At 40.9% G+C, this 25,998-nt stretch overlaps 1 protein-coding gene across 6 annotated transcripts in view; it reads right to left on the bottom strand.

Moving 5' to 3' along the window:
- Positions 1-25,998, bottom strand: part of asic1c (acid-sensing (proton-gated) ion channel 1c) — an 84,798-nt gene that overhangs the window by 13,482 nt on the left and 45,318 nt on the right. For 3 of the 6 annotated variants that reach the window (XM_068701607.1, XM_068701609.1, XM_068701608.1), the window contains exon 1: positions 1,028-2,045. The exons of 2 other annotated variants lie outside the window; for them this stretch is intronic. In XM_068701607.1, coding sequence (XP_068557708.1) covers positions 1,028-1,669 — 642 coding nt within the window. In that variant the 5' untranslated portion in view covers positions 1,670-2,045. Of the gene's footprint in view, positions 1-1,027; positions 2,046-12,907; positions 13,500-25,998 lie in introns of those variants that run through there. One more of the 6 variants, XM_068701612.1, reaches the window with a different exon arrangement.

Genomic DNA, 25,998 nt, shown 5'->3' with positions numbered 1-25,998 from the left:
AAAAAAACGGGAGCTTCATTCAGTCTCACGTGAGCAACACAACACCGTTTGAATCCAAAATTACAGCCCCTAAGATTGTGCATCTGCACAGGTTTGTGCAAAACAGAGAAGCCTCCATGGACATCCGACACATCGCAGTGTGCAGGACTTTGCATTTCAACTGTCTCAAGACCAGTCGAAGTCGTCACAGCTACAGGTTTGATTCTTAGGACTCTGTACATATTCAGACCTACAGAGGCAAGTGGTGAAATGTGATGCCAGTGACAGGTTAGTGTGTTAAATCTACGACTGTGTGCCCAGATATAAATTATTCTCAGTGCGGTGGAATTAAATGAGTCCCTCTGCATGCATACTTCTCACTGCAGAAGTTTCTGTGAGCCTTTTAAATGAATTCTAGACGGGGTTAAAGAATGCGCTGAAGGCATTTGATAGGAATAATACCACTCTGAATAGTGCCTTTATGGTTCACAAACATCTCCCACTGAATCCAAGCAGCATTCAGTGCTCACTCAAAAGCTCAGCTGCCTTTTTGAAACAAGACCGTGGATTCCACCTGCCCTCCAGATGTTTAATTAGAAAAGCTAGAATTTTAATTTGAACTGATTTACGATGTCTGAATTATTAACGCTCTCATTTTTCTTCCTTAATACTGTTGTCACGGGACATAAAGCAAAAAAGGCGTTAAAGGAACTGGAAATTCAAGAACTCGGCAGCGACACACTCGAAAAACTGTAACGTAGAAGTCATTGATGATGACGTGACATTGAGATTCCACCACAACATGAAGGTAACACCGTGTTTGTTTCCTTGAGTGACTTTTTCAGAGCGTGACGCTTGTTGAGGAAAAAGCTGTTGTGTCTGAGAGGCAAAAACAGGACAGGCTTTCTTCTTTGCAGCTTTCAAACATCGACACCTTAAAACACCCTGAGAGAACGAGGCTGCGTCGTCAAACGCTCGCATGAATTATTAATACACCTTGTAAACAACATCCACACCTGACAAACACCATCTTTCTCTCTGTACATACAGTGCTGAAGTTTTTGTAGGTGCAGGCTTCCCCTCGGAACCTGCACTCCAGCAGCATGTCCTCCAACTGGTGGCCGAGGCGTCCCATCATCTCGGTGGTGTTGATGCTGTATTCAGGGGGCGGGGTGTAGTTGTCGAAGTCCAGCAGGCTCAGGAGACCCTGCTTGTGGCTGTCTTTGAGGATGGACAGGCTCCTCTCCATCACGGTGTGGTTCGAGTACATGAGGTCCATCCAGTAGCCGCTCTGATACAGGTCGTCCTTGGTCAGAGAGGACACGCGGAACACATTTTTGTTGCAGAAGGTAACGGCTGGGAAGGACATGTTGTGAGCCCACACCATGTAGATCTTAGTGATGGCCGGGTAGGACATCAGGTACTGGATTCGATTCCAGGACCAGGTGCACAGGAGACTCAGGCAAAAGAAGAAGGCCATGATCCAGATGACCCGCTGAGGTTTCGACTTGTCCGGAGAGAAGACGAACTTCAAACCGTGGATTTTGGTCTTCATTATGAAACTGAACGTGATCTCTTTCCACGTTGGTTTGAGCGAGCTGGACTCAGTGTTACGGAGACGGGTCTCTTGGGCTTCATTGCCTTTGTGTGGCCCCAGGGCAACTGCTTCGGACGTGGCTGCTTTAACCATAATTGCTTGTGTCAAGGCAGCCGCTTCACCGTATGCTGTTTCTCAGTAGCCCACCCTAGACATCCCACATGTACACATAGTGGCTTTCTCCACAACCATGTCCAGGTTTGTGTATCACAGATTCCAGGTAGCAGCGACTGGAGTCCCAATGTGCAGCCGTCCCACTGTTCAGGCTTGAAAATTCTTTGCCGTGAAGATATTAAAAAAAGAGAAACGGGGAACTGAGCTCCTTGGGGGAGGTAAAAATTGATTTACATACTGATTCCTTTATGAGAGAAACAGCTGAATCACTCCATTAACGAAAACCATCAAGCGTAACCATCACCAGTCCTTCACCAATAGATAAATGGACGTGATAATTGCAGATGTGAGCGACGGCTTCACTCCCAGAGGCAATCACTTTGAAAATCCGGAGAGGCTTACCCCTGTTGCTCTGATCTTTCACTCCTCCATCTCCCTCTCCAGTGGCAGACAATACTTGCAGATTTCGGTGGTTTTTCTCTTTGTGCAGTAGCTGCCCGGAACCCAACTCCTCCCTTTTTCCACAGATTGAAGAGATGCTTTTTTTTTTTTTTTTTACACTGTTGACTTGCAGCCTGCAGAAAGGAATATAAAGCTTGTTGCCTCTCTACACACTCTCTCTACATGCGAATGGAGAATGAGGTGGAGCCAGTGGATGAAATTGTTTTTCCTCCGGTGATGAAGTAGACCTCCAATGGCATAGAGAGACGAGGGGGGGAGGGGGTATCATTGAAAGTATAAATAATTGTGATAACGTAACTCTGCAACGGAAAAATAAATATAAAAATGAAGTCTGAAATTCTTTAATATTGGAGAAACCCCAGCTTGCTCGTGGATCTATAAATCTATATAATTGATAAGTGAGGGGAGTCGGATAGTTGCAGAAAAACACAGCAGAATCCTCAGAATGTGTTGGAAAATATCCGTTATGGCACATTTCCTAGTTTGCCTTTTTCTGCCAGTTTCAAATGTGATTTCACAAACGCAGTGCAATGAGGGCTGACATCCTGCTGCATGCAGATGTGGCTCTGGAAGATATTAAAGGTGCTTCGCTCCAGTTATGTGAGACCATCAGAGGATTCTGTTCGGCAGAAGGCTCAGCTTCACACTGAGACTATTTTTTTCATTATGTTAGCTGGAATCTTTTCAGTCTGTAATGTGACTGTTGGCTGAGTAACCTGATCACAGCTGTGGAGATAAATGGTTGTAAAAAAGGATTGTGAAAAGTGAATAAGTGTTGGATTACTGTGTGTTGTTGGAGTCGAGGATGTCATTTGAAAGTTGAGAATTGGAGTTGAATTGGACTAAAACAATTGAATCCAATTCTGAATCAATCAATCGATTGTGTATTTAAGTGGCAATCCTTAAGATTTCAGTCCTGGTTGATTTAGAATTTCTATTTGAGGGAAAACAAAGACATTTTACTTCAAGTTGAAGAGTCTTTATTTTGATACATGACTTCAAGTTTTCATAATTGTGTCCACAGTTACATTTGGAGTGTGTATACAATGGATAAGAACTGCAAAGCAGCTATTTTTATCTGGGAATGTCTCCACACTCAGTTTGTAATACTGCAAATATAGAGAGATTGCAATATTTCCTCAGTGGACCGTCGGCTCAATCATCACTGAGTTACCTCATTCTGCAATAGGTAGTGACTCAACAGTTATTTAAATTAAAATCTTCCAGATTGCCACTTTTCTGTCCCCCGTTTCATCTTGAACCAAATAGTTGTGAAAATTAAGCAAGCGTGAAAAAAAGAAGTTTTACTTTACAGAAATAGTTTGACATTTTGGGGAATAACCTTTTCCTCTGAGATGAGAAGGGAGAAGGGAGAAGGTCGACATCTCTCCCATATCTGTTCTTTACATATGAAGGCAGAGCTAGCAGGCCGTTAGCTTAACATAGGCTAAAACACTGGGAAACAGCCAGCCTTGTCTCCAGGAAGTCACTGGGCACAACTTCATGTTTTTGCACTTCAGATTTAGTAGTTTAATTAAACGAGATATAGCAAATTAGCAAACTTTAGAAATGAATGCTAAGCTCCTGTTTTCTAGCGTCATACTTATACTACTACATACTCAAATACAACTAGTATTAACCTTCTCATTTAACTCACAAAAACACAAAATCAATGCATTTAAATGGGAAATTATATCTTTGGTGAAAATTGGCTGAACATGGACTCATAGTTTGAAAGTTATGGATTTAAAAATGACATGAGGCATCCTTTATGTCATGAGTGTGTCAGTATGTCACATGGAAGAAGAAGAAGAAGAAGAAGAAGACTTCTGTTGTTTGATCACCACAAAGCCGGCTTTACCGGGTCTGATGTATCCGAGGTGTATTCCTCATCTACATCCATCGTCTTCCTAAATGCTGCAGTGTAAATGGACAGCTTTTCCTTATACTAATTGAAATGCTTTCCTTTGATCAAAACCAAGGACAAGTGATAAGTAAACAGAAGCAACGAGTCTTTTGATTGCTTCACTTAATGTTATTGGATGTCATTATTACAAACATGGAGAAGAGTTTGGTAATCACACGTTAACTTTGTCAAGACCACTTCAGTGCGGAGGAGGAAGAGTTGAAAGGAGTCCTCCGTTCCATTTGTTTCCATATTTAACTATTATGCAAACCTTCATTTAATACAAAGATTATTTCAAAACAGTTAAATTTATCTCCAGCCAATTTAATACTAGACAAAAAGATCAATTCATAACGAAGAAACAGAGACACCATGCAGAACGGTTTTCTGTGTGGTAAAAAGCTGTGGTAACAACAGCCTGATAATATTAATGAATGTCTGGTTATGGATAATAAAAATAATCCACAGTAACAGCTTCAGTGTTGTGGTGATAGTTATTTTCCCCGTGAGCAAAACAACTAAATGAATTGCCCGGGTCCAGCTCCCCTAACAGCTGTATGTCATGTCTGCAGCCCGCCGTTATTGTTCTTCTTCCAGGCAAGAGCGATACTTTGCATTGTTTTCTTTTTAGCCTTACGTTGAAAGCTTTTTATTCTTAGAAACAACCAGACAGTCTATTTTTAATTGTATTATTAAAGATTCTCTCTGTTTGGAAACGATCCAGTCAAAGTGAACAAAAGGCTTTTATTTTGGCACCAACAGGGATAACTACCTCAGTGTCAGACCCAAAAACAAAGCAATACACAGAGGAGAGAAATACTAATGCTTCATGAGCGGCAGGCAAGTAAATATCTCCAACAATAACATCTTCTCACACACATACCTGACTGGCTGCCGTCTTCGCTCAATGACCAGCTGCATTCATTTCCTTTATTCTTGGTTTCTTTGGAAAAACGTCAATAGATTTGAGGAACATTTAACTGCTGAGTTAATTACTTGAGCTCATTTGTCCCACAGAAGCTCAGTGGACGGCTCTCCTGGTCTCCGAATGGTCCCTCGTCAGCAATTTGAACCAAAGAGCAATTTTAAGATTCCCAGCTGCAGGCGGCAATGCATGACAATCATCGTTTTGTCCGAACAACGGACTTTGCATTCAGCCTTTTACTGTGTGGTACATTGTGTGGTACATTTAGGCACAAGTAGGGTTCAAAGCACCGAATGCAATATTGACTAGACCCGTTACTTAATTTCTTTGCTTTTGCATTTCAAACATTTAACCATGTACCTTATCAGCAATGTCGGGGATTGGTTGTGTATCTCTCTATTTCTGTGTTATTCCTTATCCTGTACTTAAGTCTTAATCTCACCAAGATTACCTGATTACATAAAGGTTACTATTCAAGATTATACAATAAGTCTTAATTGACATAACATTTCAATGTTGTTAATCAATCATATTTCCAGCAAAAACACCAAACATTCTTGAGTTTCAGCCTCTCGATTGTGAGGTTTTCCTTCTTTTCTTTGTCTTAAACCGGCTTTAGCCGTTTTTGGCCACTTGGGGGCAGCAGAAACAAGCTGCAAACAAACTTGTTAGCAAGTAATTTCTTATTTACACATCCAGCAGAAACAGATGACGTGTCTGGTAATCATAATTCAGAGTCATTGATGTGAACTGCTTTGCATCCCAAAAGTGGAGATATCAGGCAGGTGAACCTTAAAGCACAACACTGACATGTTAGTTTATAAAGTTGAGAACGTGTTAGCACGTGAATGAAGTCTCGTCAGTGTATGTTTTTTGTTGTTTTTATCAGAATCAATGGCGTGCCTGGTTATTGAAGAACAAGGCAGTGGACTGTATAGCTTTATGAACAGGAAGTCGGTGTTTCCTCCTCACTTGTGTTATTGGAAATACAACATGGCCGAAGGTCTGATCATTTCCAATCTACTCAATGAAACAACAAAGCTTTCCAATCTGGTGTAACACTCTGCAATAATGTTTCTGCACTGAAGGCTACAGTTTTAGAACCTTTTTTTTAATATATATAATATGGCTTTCCCTTCAGTGTAACTAACTTTTTAGAGCTGCGTTTATTTGAAAAATAATTTTGCAAAATCATTAATTTAGTTAAAATATCCCCTCCAACAAATCGCTGCAATCGCTCAAGAATATAAAGCGCTCCGGGCGAAATGCAGTTAATGATGATGAATGATTTTTTCGTCTCTATAAAATTGCTATCCTCCTTAAGAAAACACATTCTGCTGCTCCCACACTTCTATTGTTATCTTCCTGAGGATGCAAAGACTTTTCATCTCTGTCTCCGTATTCAAGCATGTAATTAGTGAATCATGGTGTAATACAATTTGCCGAATAGAGAACGAGCAGCCGATTGCCGTTTGATGGCAAAGTAGAACTATTTGAAAGAAGCACTTTTCAGATTTGTCCATTTATTGGCCGGCTTTAAGACCAGCTCAGGGATCCTGGAGGCTGTCAGAGAATGACACTAACCATCCTCTTTTATGTCAAAGCCCAGTTGAACCGTACCCCAGAGGTCTCATTAGAGGAGGAGCAGAGTTTTGACTGAGTAAAGGGAAGAGCTCCTTCAAGGGCCAGTGAGAATGAAATGCTGGCAGAGTATCAGAAATGCACACAGCACAGACGAGGCAGAGACGAAGATGAGGAAGAATGAAAGCCGTGTCCAACATTACTGTCCAGTTACTGTCGAGCTGAACGCATCAGTTGATTAGTGGATTAATAGACAACAGTTCTGATTACTGATTAATCATTGAAGTCAAGTAAAAATGCCAAAAATCAATTGGCTCAAGCTTCTCAATTGGGAATATTTGGTGCGTTTCTTATTAATCTTCTATGATGGTAAACACAATATTTTGGGAGTTTTGGACTATTGTGCAGAAAAAACAAGCAATTTGTCTCGGGGCAATTGTGAGTTAGTTAAAGATAATAAGAAATAGGGCAGCAACTAATGATCATTTTTATTATCAATAAATATGTATATTGTTTTCTAGATAAAGAAATTGTATATAAAATTGAGAGAAAAGAGTAAAAAAAAATAAAATAAATGAATATCATACATTAATATTCCTTACCATGATGAATAAGTAAAAATAATAATAATAACAATACTTATTAGTATTATTACTATAATCTATAGTTTATCATTATTATCTGTCAATCACCAAATCAAGTAATTTACTTATATATTCATAATGACAGTAATGTGACCGAATTACATTTGATTAATTCACTTAATGAATTTAATATCATTGTCATACAGTATTCAGTTATTGCCTTGAACTTTTGGATAAAAAAAACATTAATAAAGTTTGAATGAATAAAACTGATTTGTTGAATATTCATTTATTATTTTAATCTTGAAATTTCCCCATGGAGTTATTGGATATGCAGCATGTCACACTCGGATTCACATGAAAACTTCACAACTCGACTCCCTGACAATTTCTGGAGCTAAAGTAAAGGTCTGAGAAAAGGCAGAGAAGTCCCATTCTGTGATTTAAGAGGACCAAACAAATGTGAATCAGGAACAGAAGGCAGGCGGTTAGAGGCAAAACATTTGCAATCAGGGATGTCACTCTGGTGGACGGGCAGCTTCTTTAGCAGAGGGAGACATCTTGTGGCCTGCCTCTAAATGAGCTAACCTCCTTGAAATACAACACAGCCACTCTGTATGCTGGATGAGTAATGCAAGGAAAGCAAGAATGGATTTTTAAGCTAAGAGGGGCTTAGAAATACCTCATATAAAATACATCAAAAAGCAAGAAATACTGACGTGTACTTTGTAAGAAAAATTAATTAAATAAACCCGAAAGCTGTTTTAGAGGACATTCGCTGTGAATCTTATGGGTCATAAAACTAGATTTTCATAAAAAGAAAATGCCGGGCTAAGCACGGTAATTGTAAACATCTCTGACACAGCACATGTGCATTATTACCCCCCCCCCCCCCTCCCCTGGCAGACCAGGTGGAGAGCAGATGTAGTCTGTATCAATAAAAAACAGATGCTGCTGGCTACACCTGCCATCTTGTTCCCTTGTTCCATTCCAGGCAGAAAACGCTGTGCGCCGTCACTCAAGCTTTCAGTCTGCAGCCCCGCAGTCACACTTTGATAAACTCACCCCTTATATTTCCTCACCGGTACTTTCAGCTGCAAATATAATCTCTATTTATTTATTTTTTTCAGCATGTTCTCATCTTGTTTGCTCAGCTGGAGGATTTTGGTATCCATTCCTGAATCTATTTCGCTCGCTCGCCCAGAAATTAAGCATTGTGAGCGCATGTAAGCTGCCTAAAAGCAGCGTAGAGTAACAGCATTCCATATCCTCTGTCAGGTGAACATATTACAAATTCACATCATATTCCTAAACATCCGCAAAGCTGCACAGACTCTCTCTCTCTCTCTCTCTCTCTCTCTCTCTCTCTCTCTCTCTCTCTCTCTCTCTCGCTCTCTCTCTCTCTCTTTCCAGCATTCAAACAAACATCATTACATCATCTAAATGTAAAGGGTTCTTTTAAAACTTGAAAGTGCATGACATCATCACTCATACTTCCCAAAAAAAAAAAAAATGATTTGCAGTTTCCAACAATTTGTCATGTCTGGCTTCCCCTGTGCAGTGACTCGTGATGTCTCAGTTTACGTGAAAGAAGAGAGCGATACATCACTTCAGAAGGTGTAAGGCATCGCTTATATCGTGTTAGGGTGCAGCGTATAGATCCCAGAGGCCATTAGTGGAAACAGCAGATAAATATGGGCATGGCAGGTAATCTAAGATCAAAAAGATATGCGATAGGAAACCATGAGTCAATTTTTTGCCCCATCGTTGATTCGTAAATAGAAGATATTTCATATGGTAAACTGTATGAAAATCTGGATATTAACAGGCCAAACATGGTGCTTTTGTTTGGATATCACTCGATGCCAGATGGCTGATAATCTAGAACACAACATAATGGCACTATTGGTTTTGGACAGAGCCACACTCTTGTCCAATGTCTCCACCTAACAAGCTAATAAACTTAAGAGGTTCCGTCAACTGGCACCTCCGACGTCTGCCTCTGGTAATATCTGCTCCCTGATGTGCGAGTCAGCAAAAAAAGCATCGACGTACAGCGTCCCCTGCTATGAATTCCTCACTATGCCTCTTCAGCGCCATTGATTGGCCTGCCAATACTGCACTTACAGTACAGTAACAGTGGCTCCCCGCACTGGCCTTCACTGACACTGACTAATGGAACAAACACTTTAGGTATTTGCTATCTGGCCTGTCATCCACACTCGCTGCCTTTAGATTTGTTTATTCCAGTGTTTGTACAGTGGAGCTTTATTTTATCTCTCCGCTCCTTTTTCATGCTCCAAGCAGCACTGTAATTTTGTGCTCCTCCGCACACCTCTTCCCTTCATCTCTCCTAATATGCTTCCAGTTGTGGGCTCGACTCCAAAGCCGGGCTGAATCACAATGATGGTGCCGGTCTCCTCAGCCGAGTCCCAGTCCCACCTCAATCTAAGCTCAGCACAGCCTCCTTCTGCCTCTCTCTCCTTTCTCTTTTGTTTCCACTTTGTCTTAGCTCTCTCCTTCAACTCTACCCCCCCCCCCCCCTTATCTATCGCTCTTGTATAAGCTGCTACTCTTCTGTCTCTTTTGCTATCTCCCACACTGCCTATTTCGAAACAGGTCTAACACTCAATCCCGACTTCTGCTTCCTTTACTTCCTTTCTTTGACCTCTAAAGCCAGCGTCAGCCTCCAGACTATACTGCAGTGGATGAAGTGAAACATCACATCCCGCCTTTGCTTTGGCAGACACCGAATAAATCCCCAGCCGCAACAGACAGACCACGATGCAATAATAAAACGGTTAGTGTCAACACGACCCGACACCTTCGCAGGAAGTATAATCGCACCACACAGGATCAACGGTAACAAGTAAATGTATTAGAATCAACTCTTTGCATTAATGCAAGTCAGGTGATCCTCCGAGCTGGTGATCGATTGAAATGATATCCCGCACACACACACACACACACACACACACACACACACACACACACACACACACACACACACACACACACACACACAGACGATTTATTTGGTCAGAGCCAATCTCGCAGGTTTAATCCACAGCGGTGAGTTGGGCGTGCATACGCTTTTGACTATTAATGAGGCAATCAATCTCTCACACACACACACACACACACACACACACACACACACACACACACACACACACACACACACACACACACACACACACACACACAGGTTCACGGAGGTGTGTACGGCAACAAGATGGAGGCATGAGATTCATTTTGATAATGAAACAAAGCCTCAACGTTGTTTGTTGTTTGTTTATCAGTTGTGTTGAAATCTGATAATGTTTTCTTTAATATAACGTTGAGTGATAAACACAGAAAAATGATAACTTTTGTTGCAGAGGCACAAAAGTCCTTCAGTGCAGTCTGAATAAAGCTTATTACCACAGTTCACTCACAGATTGATATACAGGGACATTCAAGGCTATGGTCCCGTATATATTTATAGCACTGGGTAGAACATTTCCAGCATCCAGCATCTACCATCTGCCAGCCTTTTAATATCTGAGACTTGTTCTCCTCCATCGAATTACATCCTCCACCCCAAAAAAAAATATTTTATTACTTTGTGCAGAGGGAATAATTGCACTTGGGGGTATTTCCTCTCCAAGATTTCTCAATGCTACAGCACCCATATCCAACTCATTAACAGAAACATCTGGTCTTTCCCGTCACTGTAGGCGTGCTGTAGCTTCTTCAGCCGCCGTTTCTTTGTCTTGACTACGCCACAAAAAACGTCTATTCAGGCATTCAGGCACACAAACACGTCGTCACACACAGACAGAAGTACTGTGAAGATCGAAGTATCATACGACGCAATATGTCAAAAGACAGCAGAAATAAGTGTTTCCAATAGGAAAAAGGCTATTTTACTGTTCTGCTGTTTTAACACATACATATCAAAATGCGCAAAACTCAAAAGTAAAATACATCAGCGGAGGCATTTCACTGATCTTGTGCATATTTCCACCGATTTCTCCACATGCAGAGAGCTAATTATCAGATGTTGTCTAGACCTTGCGTGAGTCATCCCGCGCTGATGTTCCTGAAGTATATAATGGGTAATCTCAATTCCATCACATCTCATCTCCTGTGAGAGGACTTGCCTCTGAGCCTCCCACAGTAAGATCAGCAGGCTGAGGAGGGGGAATTCAGGCAGCGCCATGAATATTTAATTCATCCCCTCTATACTTAGGCCCTCAGAGCGTCTCCAGTTTCTGACATTAAGCAGAAATTTGCCCTTTGTGCGTGTGGATGTGGAAGAGCCAAGGTCACCTGACCGACCACATCGGTATCAAAAATCTGCCTTTATGTGCCGTTTTTGATTTTGGAACAGAAATCTGGTGCACTATTTTCCCGTCTGAAGCTCTGCTTAAAGTTGATGTCAGGTTTGATGTGGGTTTAACATAAACTACTGTCTCTCCCACACAATAACAGTATTGCCACTGTAGACCTGCTACGTAATTGGTATAAATCATTTGCCTCACATCCGCTGATGCTGGTTCTCAAAGAAATTGTGCAGCATGACAAGCTGATATTGGTGCTCGGCTTCCATCACTCAAATCAATGGCCTATTTCATTGAAATACAATCCTTCCCCTGTCTCTGCGGCAGGACGATTAAGTTCCGTTCAAATCCTGCTGACATGATTTTATCTCTTTGGTTGAGGCCTGAAAAATGAGGAGGAAAAAAAAAATGGGATTTAAAAAAAGTGAAGGCACAAAAGTTAAGAAAAGTCACCTTTTCGTTCTGTTATGAGACAAAACACTCGAACATGTGGTGCCATTACTACTATGAGGATCCTTCTTCTGAGGTATTTACAAAAAAAACAAAAACATTAATGTATTAAGAAACTCTAGTGGTCTTGAAAACGCCATATGTTCGCTTCATAATGCATGATGCGTGATGTCACCAGAGATTTGTTGGACCATATGGCACCTCAGTGCTTTACATCTTTCTGAGGACAATTCTTGAGGAAGTAACTCTCATTTCTCCTTCAAGAAAAATTACTATTAATCGTAGTCACAAAATGGAGGATTGGATACAGTGTAAATATTGCCATCACCAAGAAATCATTGCGAGAGAAAGCATCTCGTTCTTATTATTCCTTAGATTTAGTCCTGTCAAACATCCCCCATACCTGTTGTTCCCCCTAGAGCTACTTAATCTCTCTACAAACATGCCGTTAATTATTTTTAAAAAACAAAGAAGGATTATGGGACCATTACTGAAGAAACAATTAAGAAATGACAACATAATTTGAATGAAGTGAAGTCTCTTCCCCTAATGATATCTGATGTGTATGCGTCTCATCATGACGACGCTCATTTGATAAAAAACAGCCTTCTTACAGCAGAGCTCTGCTTTAATGTCTTCTGGTGTTCATAAACATAAACTGACTCATATTTCATTTCACCGTGGGCAGAATGAAGCATTCAAATTGTTGCATTATAATGAACAGCTCACAGTTGTTGGCATTGTTGCCAAAGGCTTCTGCATATGTTCAAATCTGGCTTTCCAGCTTTGTGTTAATAATTTTTAGATTTTCTGATGAATATTCTTGCCTAAATATTTAACAAATCTGCATTTATCCCATTAAGAAATTCTGAAATATTTAAGGTTGTACTTCTTCACTCTCTCACAGTGTATCCCATAATAATTCTGACGCAGTCTCCACCAATTTCCACCCGAGGCCAGACCCACAGAGGGAGCCATACTTACGGTAGTGAAGTTCTCTGGACCGCAGTCCTTGCCTCGATACTTGCAGTCAAGCAACATCTCATCTATGTTGTGGCTCGTCCTCTGCACAAACTCCAGCATGTTGAAGGTCTTGCTGGGGAAGAACTTGCTGTCGTCCGTGGGCTGGCCCAACGCGGCCAAGAAGTCGTCAAAGTCCCCTTGCTCCACACCCAAGAGCCCGGCCATCCAGAAGATGTCGTTCCTACGGATCTGGGACTTTCGATAGCTGTTGTAGTTGCAGATGGTGATGGCTGGGAAGTACATGACGGGGCTGTCCATCTCATCCAGGATGGTGACATGGGGGTACTGGTAGTACTCGATCACACGGTCGGCCACTTGGTAGAGGAAGATGGAAAGGGAGGAGCTGAATGCGGCGGCCCAAAGCAGCCGTCGAATAGTCACCCCACCGGGCAGGAAGATGTGGCTGAGGCCGTGGAGGGTACAGTTGGCCCCGAACACTGTAATGTCCGATGGTGGACGTGGCGCTTCCTCCTCTGGGGCTCCCATTATCACCAAGAGTTTAAAAAGTTAGGGATTCCTGGATGCGGTCTTGCTGCAGCGATGACCCGCTGAATACTGGTGCTAACAGGGAGGTTCACTTAAACCAAATGTACAAGGGAGGCTGGAGGAGACGGAGTATAGTTTCCTCTGGGCACCCGAGGGAGGGTGAGGGGTTGGATGTCTGGATCTGGGAAGTAGCGATGGACTGTTGTGTCAACCAATCCTAATTGAGATCTTAGAGGGCACATTGAATTCAAGAGATCCGGTTTCATTTGGGAAGTATAAGACCTGATCCCACTGCGGGTCGTGAGGGGTGGAACGAACAGAGATACAGCAGAGAGGCAAAGATGCAAACTGAGGCATATTTAATTGCACGACCACTAACACACACAAATTCTTTTGGCATGTGCAACCATTATTTATCCAGGGAAGCTTTCTGGGCAAACATCAATGTTGTTGCGAGTCTCCACTTCGAACTTGAAGGACTATTCTTTAAATGTAATGCTCTTTAATGGGTCAAAAAACATTGTTCCCCAATCACAACCCATTGGAGACGGCACGTGTGGTCTGCAAGCTAAAAACTAGGCTGCTCGTTTAAGGTCCTGAAAATCTGACATTTTGCAGACACAAAATGTCAGCAATTCCCACTTAGCGTCACATTTAGTTACAGCTGCATACAAAAAGCTTGAGCTGGCATGAACAACCGCAATAATCTATTAGCCAGTGAGAAGCCACACCGGGGGAATAGTTTACTGCTTTTCTAAATGAAACCTTATTGGACGTTCTTGACTATTACTCATTCATGCTTCCCATTAAGCTTATTGCCCTTGACAAGTTTCAAACCTGGCAATCTTCTTGGAGCCAAACATTTATAATCTTTAGGCTAACATCATCCCTCTTGAACTTCCTTTAACGATTACACATAATACAACGATATAAGTCCCTCTGGAGAGTCAAAGCAGGCATTCATCTACTGTATACTCTCAATAACCTCTTTAAAACCATTGAAAAGGATAAAAAAAAAAAACACCTCAACTTCTCGTCAATACAACCGTAGCTGATCCCTTAAGTTTGCAGCACACATCATCTTCTATCTTGCTGCAGCCCCCCTATCATGTGTTTTGTAACAGCATCAATAATTGATGCCTTCTCCTGCATACATTTCAACTCATGGGCAGAGGTGTATATTCGCAGAATGCAGGCCTGAGGTTATTTCAGTGCATCCTGATAAGTATCTGTCTCGACCAAAATTGATTTGCTCAGTGCTGCATTCATTTAAAATGAAGTAAATAAGTTTTAAATTAGCGAAGCAAAGATCTCAGCAACATCTTTAATCCCCTGTCAGGACTATTCTAAATATAGCTGGTTAACCTCCCGTTTCTCAGCTTTCTTTACCCACCCACATCTCTACCCTCTTACATACATCACCTGAGCTTACATTCTGCGCATCTTTCCCTCTCCCTTAATAAATCAATTATGTAGGAAGAAGCAAAAAAAACAGACAGAGGGAGGGTGAATATTGGAGTTACATTCATCAGTCGGACACAAACTTGAATGATTATGTTGCTCTGCACCAGCTGGATTTGTAAATAAGTAACTGTTTGCTATAAAGTTTGGCAAGGCAACGTAAAAGTTGATGATATGTCAGTGTTGTGTTCACAACTTGTTTCTGCTGCCCCCAAGTGGACAAATCAATCAGTTATTGCAGGGTTTAAGCCCCATTGGGTCTCAATAAAGTTTATAAACACAGTGAACTTTCAGAGTTATTGATGTGCACTGCATTGCAATCCAAAAGTGAATATATTATTATGTATGTAAACATTATAAAATGTATAGGTGCGCTGGATTTATAACACAACAAGACAAAACGAGAGCGTCGACTGCGAAACGGAATATGGCACAATACTCGTTTTATGTCAATTATCTTAATTTCATAATCCTTGAAAGCCCAAAATCGTAATTGAATTTGATTAATTGCACAGCCCTAAGTTCCCATTGACATATCCAGTGGCAGTGAGGCAACATTAGCATTCCTATGGAGTCGTGTTTCTGTCCAATATTGACTCTCCTTTTAGCTTCGTTCTGGTCTTCACCAACTCCTTAGAGAAACACAAACTGATGGCTTGTAGACTAAATACTGCTCTGTGAGCTGGTCACTCATTTTGTCTGCCTGCTGTTTGATGCTGGGCGGATAACGTACAGTGAGGTTTTTGGAGCTTTTTCACCTCGAAAAAATGGCTGCCAGGTGGATAAGAGCAGTGAGGGTGAATGAAAACAGCAGTGTTGCTGCCCATACAACCAAAAACATTGCGCTGAACGACTAAAGCACTCCAGAGAGCTGAGGGGGAACGCGGGTCGAGCCTCACAAACGACCCCTTTCACGTGTATTACACATAGTGTTTTCATCCATTGTTAATGTAAAAGTATTGATTGGAGCAGCTTTAACAGCTCTAACATTACCAATGGGCTTGTCATTGTGTGTCTGCACTAAATGCTAACACAGCCCTCACACCCTCACTTAATTCATGCTAGCGAGAAAAGGATTTTATATGAAGGAAAGGTCATACCTTATACTAACGACATACTTACAAATGCATACATTTGTTTACACTTGCCACTTTGTTTTTTTTTTGACAGGCTTTACATGCATTTATTTAATGAATGCCAAACAGCACTGCACTGCCAAGGCTGCACAATGTTCTGTCTTTGTGTACAATGTAACAAACAAGGGATACAAGCAACATATTTTTCATTGAAAAAGTAAGGTCAGTGGTTTATAAGGAAGTAATGAAAATGTAAAAAAAAAATGCAATATCTGACCACCTGGATATGCACAAAAAAAAACGTATCACTTGCTCCTTTGGTGATGTCCTACTGTAATTGTCCACCAAATGTCATTAAAATGTGTTTACTATTTAAGAAACAAGCACACAGAGAGACACACGAGACAGAAAACATACACTAACTTCTTCTTGGCAGTCGAGTATCTTCAAGCACAAGCTCAGAAAACACAAACCTTATGCCAAAGCTGCAGTATGCTTCCTTCCGCTGGGCATTTAGCCACTGCTATGCAAAACACAAAGGCAACCAAATGTAAAAGCTGATGTTTGAGTTGACAAAATGAAGAGAAAAAATTATGTTTTAAAGAAACCACAGCGACCTCTCCCTAAGCGAATATGTAAAAGAGAGAAAAGTAATTTAGACAATGTCGGGTTTAGCGAAGACACATCAAAACTACAGAAGTTCAGACACGGAGCGGCTCAAAGAATATGCGGCTTCAAACAAGCTCCTTTCAGGCAAAGTCTGCCGAGTCATTGAGTAGTTCTCTATGTTTAAGTGGAAGTAAATTCATTCAAAAGCTTTTCACTATGCTGACATTAAATTGAGCACTGAGTATCCTACATATTTGCTGGTCTCTAGGTAAAAATGAGTAATCTTTCTACATCAACTACAGCAAAAGGGAGAGTGGTCAAACACTCTGAGCCAAGTGCAAGCCCCTATATACTCAATCAATACACTGTGGAGGTTTTCCAGATGCTTTAAGTTTGGTGTACTGGGTAATGTGCTGCTGTAAGAAATCAGCGATTCAGTACATCATGGCTTCTCTGTGTGCCCGAAAACACTTTCTTTCACTCTACAGTGAGAAGAAGCCGAAGCTGCATTCACACGTGTCAAGATTACTAATATCTTTAGAGACTAAGTGCTCTTTCTCATCAGCGGTTTTGTATTCCGACTGTGTGGAGAATGTCAGAGTTAGTCTGCTGGATGTGACGGCGGACATGTTACGGGTGGCTACAAGAATGTCATTTTCATAATGCTGAAAGGTCATTTAAATACGGAGTCTGGAGGAATAAAGGTTTCAAACCGTCCCTCTGCTCCTCAAATTCCTGTTTGGTCGAGTGCAACCCAGCAACCACTCAGACATCCAAATGTTGAGTGTTGATGACTATTTTCCGAGTTCTTGCTTGGCCTCCTTCACAGAATTGTCAGAGTTCAAGAGCAGAACAGTGTCCCCACAGCTGTCCTGCGCAAGGACACATCAAGTTACAAAGACGATATCCAACTGTCTCCCAACTCACAGTCTTTCCTAGTTTGTCTCACCACATGTAGAGAGGGCCTTTCATGTAGCTCCAAAATCAAAACAGCGAGGAAGGAGCCAAGATTCAATGTGCTGAGCTGACATTATTGTAACGACAGATTTCACATCAATAAGCCCGACTGAGATAATGATGAACAAGTACGCAAATAAACTCATTAAAATGAAGGGACAGAGCAGTGCTGGGATTCATTTCAAAATGTTTTAAACCCTGGACCCCAAACTCCTCAATGTTAAGCTTCAAGGTTCATCCAAGTATTCATCTCAAATCACCCAAAGGTGACAAATGCTAAATAAAGACTGTGAGCATTGAAGTTCATTCTTGACTTTGGACCTATTTTGACAAAGAAAACCTCTTAACTCAAGGTCCACTTATTGGCTTCTTTCCAGTGCTTTTAATCGCTTTCATTCACTTTAAACTGAGCAAACTTCATGTCTACTAAAAGGTTTAGAACTACCAAATATGTAGTATATGAGGCTGGAAACAGTGAGCGTTTTGCTTAAAAACGTTCAATTGATTGATACTATTAACTGAACGTTTTAGTTCTGGTTGAATGCTCAATAAATTCAGTACATTGACCTTGAATTTAGACTTTTTTGTCAAAGACAAAAATGTTTTTGATTGAGACTTGCAGCTTCATATTTGAGCCAAAATGTGACTGTACATGCAAATAGATTGCACTCAATTGCTTTAGGTTTAGCTTAGCCTTCTGCTGACCTCCTAAATCGTCATGGCTGCTACACGTGAGCGGTGAGCTCAGAACCATTAGAGCGATGGAGAGAAATGATGCTAATAGGCTGGGCACAGAGAGATGAAGCGATGGCTTGCTGTTGGGGTCATTTTCTGTAACCAGCGTAGCCTCAAAGCATGAATTAGCTAGCTAACTAGCGGACGGCTGACCACTTAGGTAGCTTGCTAATTCTGCCATGCCTTCACTGGTTATAGAAAATAATCCGAACCAAAATGTCACTTATCTGGCGATAGCAATGTCTTTTCCTATACTGCTACGAGTGTTTGAATGAAGCATTAAGTTGTTACATTTATCTAATTTAGCAGCTGGCTACATAGCTAGCTACCTTATAATTATACCATGCTTTCATGCTTACGTTACAAAGACCGCCAGAAAGAATATTCTGGTGGCCAACGGCAGCGCTGGCACTACAGTCCCCCTGCCTCACTCCCCAGTAGGGGACTACTTTGCCGGGAGGAGAGCAGGCGGGACCTCCGGAGATTAGCGAGCTAAGTAGGAGGCTCTGGAGATGGACAAGCTAACTGGCTAACTAGCCAGCCGTCCTCTCCAGGAGCTAACATCTGCTCTTCTCCCAGCAAAGTAGTCCACAAGCAGTGTATAGGGGTTGGTTTATATGGTTCCATTGGTTAATGTTAACTTTCTCGAGTAACATTCACGGTCCCAGAGAGTGAGTGGCTGTACATATTGAGAGAAACTTGTATTTTCTTCAGTCATTATAAAAAAAACAATCCAACAAGACGAGAATTATTCTGCGTCCACCTACGCTTTGCCCCCAAAAATGTTTACTAACAGAAAAGGGTCTATTACTTTCACAAACTCTTTTCACAAATATCATAAATAGCAGAATGAGTAGGATTTTCCTAAAAAAACAATGCATCGACTCATACAAATATAATCCCTCTCTAATCCATTACTTATGACGCGCTACAAGTGTGTGGCAGTGTCTGTAGAGACCCTGCCCTCTGCCTGGGTCTTCTTATTTTGTTACATTCAGGATGTTTCTAGGCGTCAACCTTCATAAAAATGCAGCAACAACATCACAAGCACGCATCCAAGAGGAAGCTACGAAAAAGGCAGAACCAGTGCCAGAAACACAAATGTAGCAAAGCGAACAATGCTCATTCCACAACGAGAGTGAATCTGGGGTTTCCTTTCCCCTGTCCAGACCTTAGTATCACAAAATTAGAACTTGGACACCTTATATTACAGTTAGACAAATTTAGATTTCTGAAGTAAAAAAGCAACATCCATTCAAAATCAGTCTTTGCCAAGTGAGCCAAAAGGACAACCATAACACATTTTAATACCAGCATAGTATCTGCTGCTATTCATCAACTTCTTCACTTTCACTTCATGGAAGCAGATCTTTAAATGCCATTAATCAGAATCTGGGACTTCACTGAATGTAGATTGCAGCTGGTTTCTCTTGTGGCAAGTAGGAAATTGAGCAACGAATAATGAGGAAGTTCAATATTTCAGTATTGACCCCCTAACACATGAGAATCCTTGATAAATCGGGTATCATAAAAGCAAAGGGCAGATGCTATAGCTGATTGTTTCACAGCCGTGGTTAGCTGTACGCTGGTTTTGCTTCACAAAAAGCATGGTCTATGAATTTTGTATGTCAGAACCCCTCCCCTGTGTGATTTACTGTCTAATTCCATGCTGAAAGTTATTCATCAGGCACCAGCAGAGGACTTCATACAGCTGCCAAAGTAATCATACAGAGTATAAAAGGCAGAAAAGCTTCACTGGGTACTTCAAAGGACCTTTCAAAAATTAATTTTTGTCCATCTAAGACAGCAATTAGCTGTAAGTACAGTTAAGGGAATGAAAGGTGACTTCTCTCCCATCCAGCAGTTTGAAAACAACACTCGTGAGATGAAAATATTATCTAAAATGGCATTCACACAACGTCCGTGCCCTCGCAGACTGCAGAGCCCTTGACTCTTCAAACAGGGAACTTTTGAGAAATATATAAAACTGATTTCACAGATTTGTCTTGGTGTCGGGGAACATTGCTCAAGCACCTTGTCCACAGAAGAACATATTTTATATGATTTTGGACAACTCAGTCCAGATTTGTCAAAGTCAAATATGATCTGTGCCAAAAATAGAGAACGTTGGCTGAGGCTCTAATCTGCGATGTCATTAGGAGACAAACCTTGAAGTCTGAGGAATGACCCACTACTCCACCTTGAAGATGGTGTAAAAAAACAACAACAAAAAAACTGGTTATTTGCTCGGAAGTACTTCAGCTCTCTGATCACTGAGGAAGGAACTTAAATAAAACGTCCAACTTAAAATTGAATTAAGGGCTACTGTTACTTGTGACGATCTTTGACTTGTGACAATGAACACTTTTCTCCAGATAATAATGGCTCCAGGCTGAATTTGCTGACATGGAATTCCCAAATCAATACTGTTTCCATTTAGCATCGGTAGCTCTGAACCGAAGCCTGCAGCCTGCAGGAAATTACAACGTCAGTGGCTAGTGTAGTATACAACCACAGTGTTCACAAGTTCTTCTACTCTCTTGAAAGAAGCATATCAGAAAGGCCCACTCAATGGCATCACAGATAAGAGTTTCTGTATGACAGTGATCTTGGCAGTAATCAAGGTCATAGAAACAACATATGTGAGCGCTGGCTCACAGCCCGTCTGAGGACAGACCTGGATCCCTAGTGGCTAGGCTGGAATATAAAATTGAAACCCATAAGTGTTATATATTTTTTGCCTTGTGAATGATAAAAGTTAATGTCCACTGACAACCAGCACCCAGGCAGACTCAATCAAGGCCCCTATGCTTCACTTAACCTGTCAGGGCTTTTACAATGATGACCAGCTCTCCTACATGATTACAAGTATCAAGATGAAACCACACTGCAACATGGCCCACTACAGGTCAACCCACTGATTACAATATGATGCTTACAATAATATCACTTACAATAATGACTTTACATTACAGTCATTTAGCAGACGCTTTTATCCAAAGATACTTACAGTTCAGTATCTATCTACACACCGTAGATGCAGCTACGGGAGCAATTTTTGGGGTTAAGTGTCTTGCTCAAGAATCTGAGGATAGATATATCAGAAATAGATATAAAGTGAACCTTGATTCAAAATAAAAAGAGTCCTTTACATAGCTCTTCAATTCTTCGTCCATAAAAAGCTCTTCCCACCTATAAATCTTAGCAAATGAATCCAAGTGTTTGTTGTGATGTTGATTGATGGAATCCATTAGATCTTTCATCACTGCTCATCATCTCAGATAAGTAGTCTGATCCCTATAGTCAATATGAGATGTTCTAGAGGAATGCTGATATTGTTAAATAGACTAGAGTGTTTAGGCAGCTCTACAGTATAACATCCTCCCTGTTTGCCCGGACTTTGCACCGCTGTACAAAGTACGCTAACTGGATTAGCAATGACAGTCGAATGGAGGCCCCGGACAGCTCTCGTCAATAAAGAATTACTCCCTCTGCTCATTTATGCCTGGGCGTAAAGTTTGCATTGAGACCACAAGCTTGCCTCCGATTCACTCCCACGGCCATTAATTACAGCGGCTATAAATTGCTTCCGGACCAATTAATATAGTACTAGATGGAGCTTGATTGTTTTGATCGTTTTTGGGAAGACGTCTGGAAAATTAAAAACAGAGGAGGAGGAGGAGGAGGCCCTGTAGTGCTGCCGGCGCCTGTCTGCTGTCTTCTCCCGCGGGGAGATTAGCAGGAAGTCCATCAGAGGGATGGCTGACACCTGTGCTGGCTGGTTCCTCGGCTTTATAAGCTGGCGGAGGCAGTCAGTCACTCTCTCCCTCCCCTGGTATTTGGTTTGTTGTTTTGAGTGGGTTAGACTCGTGCTTATGTCTTTTGCAAATTGCAAAACCTTTCCCACAGCGTCAGTGTTAGAAAGTAAACAACTGGACGAGACTACGTTTCCCTCAGTTAAATAAAGACAAGACGGAGGAAGACTTCGTTAACTTAATACTCTCCTTGAATACAGACTGCGAAGTACAACGGCGTATTAGGGCCATAGGTAAAAAAAAAGAAGAAAATAATGACAGAGCCAAACTGCTTTTATGACTATATCCTTGCAAATTTGTGGATTATTCTTGTGCATTTGCCATTTTAATCTCAACGATTATGAGTTATTACTTCCTCACTGTCCATTGAACTGTAATGCAATCAGAATTCTACTGGCTCTTAATTAAAATACTCTACTTTTAATTTGTAGTAGTAGTATTTAATTCACACAAGAGTGTACAAAACCACGTGGTTATTTCATATAGATTTATTTATTGAATTATTAGAATACATTAAAAATCTTTTAATAACTTATCTTGACAGAAGCTTTTGGCCACATTGCCCAGCCCTAATTTAAAATATAAAAGAAAAACGCTTATTTCCTGTATTCAATTTGTGTTTATTTATTACTGCACTCAAACTCTAGCGTAACTTTTATTATTGTTCATAATTTCCTGTCTGGTTTTATTCCATACGATCTCGTTTTGTTATCTTCCCATATATATATATATATATATATATATATATATATATATATATATATATATATATATATATATATATATATATTTATTTTTATTTTTTATTTTTTTCCCTTTTCATTGTCTTTTCAAATATTCTTCTTCTATGCTTTTAAAACTGCTACACAAATAAACCTGCCTTGCCCGTTTATCCATGATTTGTACACACTCCTGATGGTACTTTTTAATATATTTGATATTATCTTTCTATTTGGTTCAATAAATCTTTTAATGTGCGTGTGCTGTGGCAGGGACATGTGAACAACACACTGAAACCAATTACCTTCCTTCTAAATATCTGACAGCAAAGCCTGAGACAAAATAAACGGTCAGCTCCGGAATCAATGGCATTAAGGTCTGTATTTTTGCTGATTGCCAGAAAATTTCCCTCTTCCATCTGATCGTTTGGTGCGGCAATAAAGTGTCACGGGGCTGAAGGCTTGAGTTAACATGTTCGGGCTATCTTCGGCCTGTAACGGCTGTGTATGAAGCATGAGGAATTCAATTAAACTGGGCAAGTAAACATTCACTCAGCTACAACCTGTGACATTAATCCACAGAAACACCCTGCTGAGCCCTACTTCCCTTATTCCCCCAGGATTAACTCCATCTGATGGTTTTAACCAAGCAGGACAGAAGCAAGGCTTATACATATGGAACATGTTATACAGTACAGATTTCTATTTAATTGAAGAGTTTCTGTAACTTGCTTTGGAGATATAAATGACACACCACAGAGGCCACCATTGTTCTGGAGAGATAAACAACAATGTTCTGACCTCTGTTGCTGTACTGTTGCTCAGTTATTACCTCGTCGTCTTTACAGCCTTTCAGATTTCAAGTCTCCGGGCAATGTGCACAGAACCGATCTGTTCGGCTATTTGAACTGAAACTGTGAGGACCAACTTTTCATTTCAGCAGTGTTTAGGAGTGGAGGCTTACATCTTGTACCAGGGCCCATTGGGTTGTGTGCAGTGCTATTCTCAGAGCAGATTTGTTTTGGGTTTTTTTGTCATTTTTTTTTTTTGTCATTAGCAGACAGTGACGTGAGAAGCTTCCATTATTCTCTACAGCTGCCTCCTTAACAAGCTCTCCTGTGTGCCTCAGAGCTATCTGCAACGCACCTCCACCAAGCGTTCGCTACCGACACAGCCTTCACCCCTCAGGTACTCCGGTCTTCAAGAACTTCTTCAACAAAAAAAGGGAGACTTTTAAAATTCAAACAGCTGCATTGCCTTTGCATATCTGTGAAATGATAGATCCTTAAGCTATGACGCTAAACGCTTGTTGATATATCTAAAGACGCGCATTAAAAGGGATTTGTGCTCCGGAAGCTTCTACGCTTGACATTTTCTCACAGTCAATTTGTGATTTATTTGGTTGTGACAGAAAAAAATAAATGCCAGTGAATGCAGTGGCACAGCATTTCAAAGAGGGTTTTTTTGTGCCCTGATTCAATTATTGGAGGCTGGCAGCAGGTGGCAATGTTTATTTATCCAGATATACAGTATTGTGGAAGTGTGCTATTGTGACAGAAACAGTGTTAGTGGATAGAAAAGATTCTTTACACCTGCGAGATCTAATGCAATCCAGCACAACAGCTGAGCCGCAGATTCTGCTTTTACAAAGATAATAATGTTCAGTTGTGTTCAACTTCTGTATTCATGTATTTGTATGTGTGTGAACATTGTTATTGCTTGAAAAGTGCTCTAAAACTATTATTATTATTATAATTGGCTCTGTCAGATAGGTATTCGTTTAAGCATATGTTTACTATTGAAGCTGTGGTTTGCAGTGGTGTTGAATTGGACTGCTTTGTATTGATTTTTACATTTGCCCACCCCATTTACTTCAGAAACACATTTCAACCTTATGCGGCCCACTTTAACACCCCCACTTTCTACAACCTCAGTAATAAATGCAGTTGAATGAACACTCCTTGTCCTCATCCCTTATCCACCGCAACAAAACCTGCTGTCTGGTAGAGGAAGACAGATGAAGAGCTGTTGTACTGGATTGGATTAAGGCCTTTAGAGGGGACGTGATGAAAATATGACATGGAAATGTGAACTACTTCACATCAAAACTATTCATACCAGCAGCGATGCAAATTTGCGGCAGTCGCAACACTATTTTCAATAAAGTTTTTGAATAGATGTGCAAAAGCCCTATTGACCCAGAGCAGCGTCAGGCAGTCTGTCTGAGGTAAACTGTTGTATAGCCTATAAGCTACTGTAAGATATTTTATAGAGCTTCCTTTAAGTGAAATGCTATCAGTGAATTTGAGTTCCCTCTGGTTAACAGTTACGCAGTCTAAGAGGCATGTCTAGGGCTTTTATTGTGAAAGGAAGGAGCGGATCTGGTCTGTGCCGTTTGTCAAGGTAGTCTTGATTGATTTTTTTGACCAATGGGCCTCCCTGTTGTACAATATATTGTAGACACAATGTGATTGGTTGATGCCTATATTCGCGGTTGCCTTGCGCCAAACAAAAACAACACTTTGAAAAAATATATAGACGTCTGAATTAATCGCATGGGGAAAAAAACGGCATTGAGATTGTTTAGGTGTGTCAAATAAAGTGGTGTGCACTTTTGTATTTACACTTAAAAACACATGCAACATAGATTGGATAATAATTCACTTTTTGTTTCACAACAACATCTCTCCACACACACCAAGGTTGCAGCTGGCAGATCAACTTTGAGTACTGCAAACAGAATAATATACACCTCACCGAGCTGTAGAGCACACTAACAGCGTATGACTCAACTTAGACTTGGGAAACATGAGACTAGTGAAGTAATGAATATAGTGCTGCTGGTAAATCCTAATGACATGGAAGCACACACACACACACACACACACACACACACACACACAGTGTGTATTCCATCATAGAGCAACTACTGAGCCACAAATCATTCTGTTAGTGTAGACAAACAAGCTATTTATCTATCCTAGTCCAGATCTGCTCCTGTCAGCAGAGGCGAGCCTCCAGATTAGGTCTCGACGGAGACTTGTGAAGTCTGTGTTCTGTGAAATTTGATTTTTTTCTTTTTCTTTTCTCCTCCATTCTCATGGATGTCACATTCAGTCGCTTTCATTTTAAGATGACTCAAGCCACCACATTCAAACAAAAATATATTCATCAGATTGCACAACAGATTGAAC

The sequence above is a fragment of the Cebidichthys violaceus genome, unplaced genomic scaffold, assembly GCF_023349555.1.
Source record: "Cebidichthys violaceus isolate CVI_PGR_0920_01 unplaced genomic scaffold, fCebVio1.0.p SCAF_8, whole genome shotgun sequence".
Taxonomy (NCBI): domain Eukaryota; kingdom Metazoa; phylum Chordata; class Actinopteri; order Perciformes; family Stichaeidae; genus Cebidichthys; species Cebidichthys violaceus.
The sequence above is the reverse complement of the archived record's forward strand: the minus strand, read 5'-3'. Positions and strand labels throughout refer to the sequence as shown.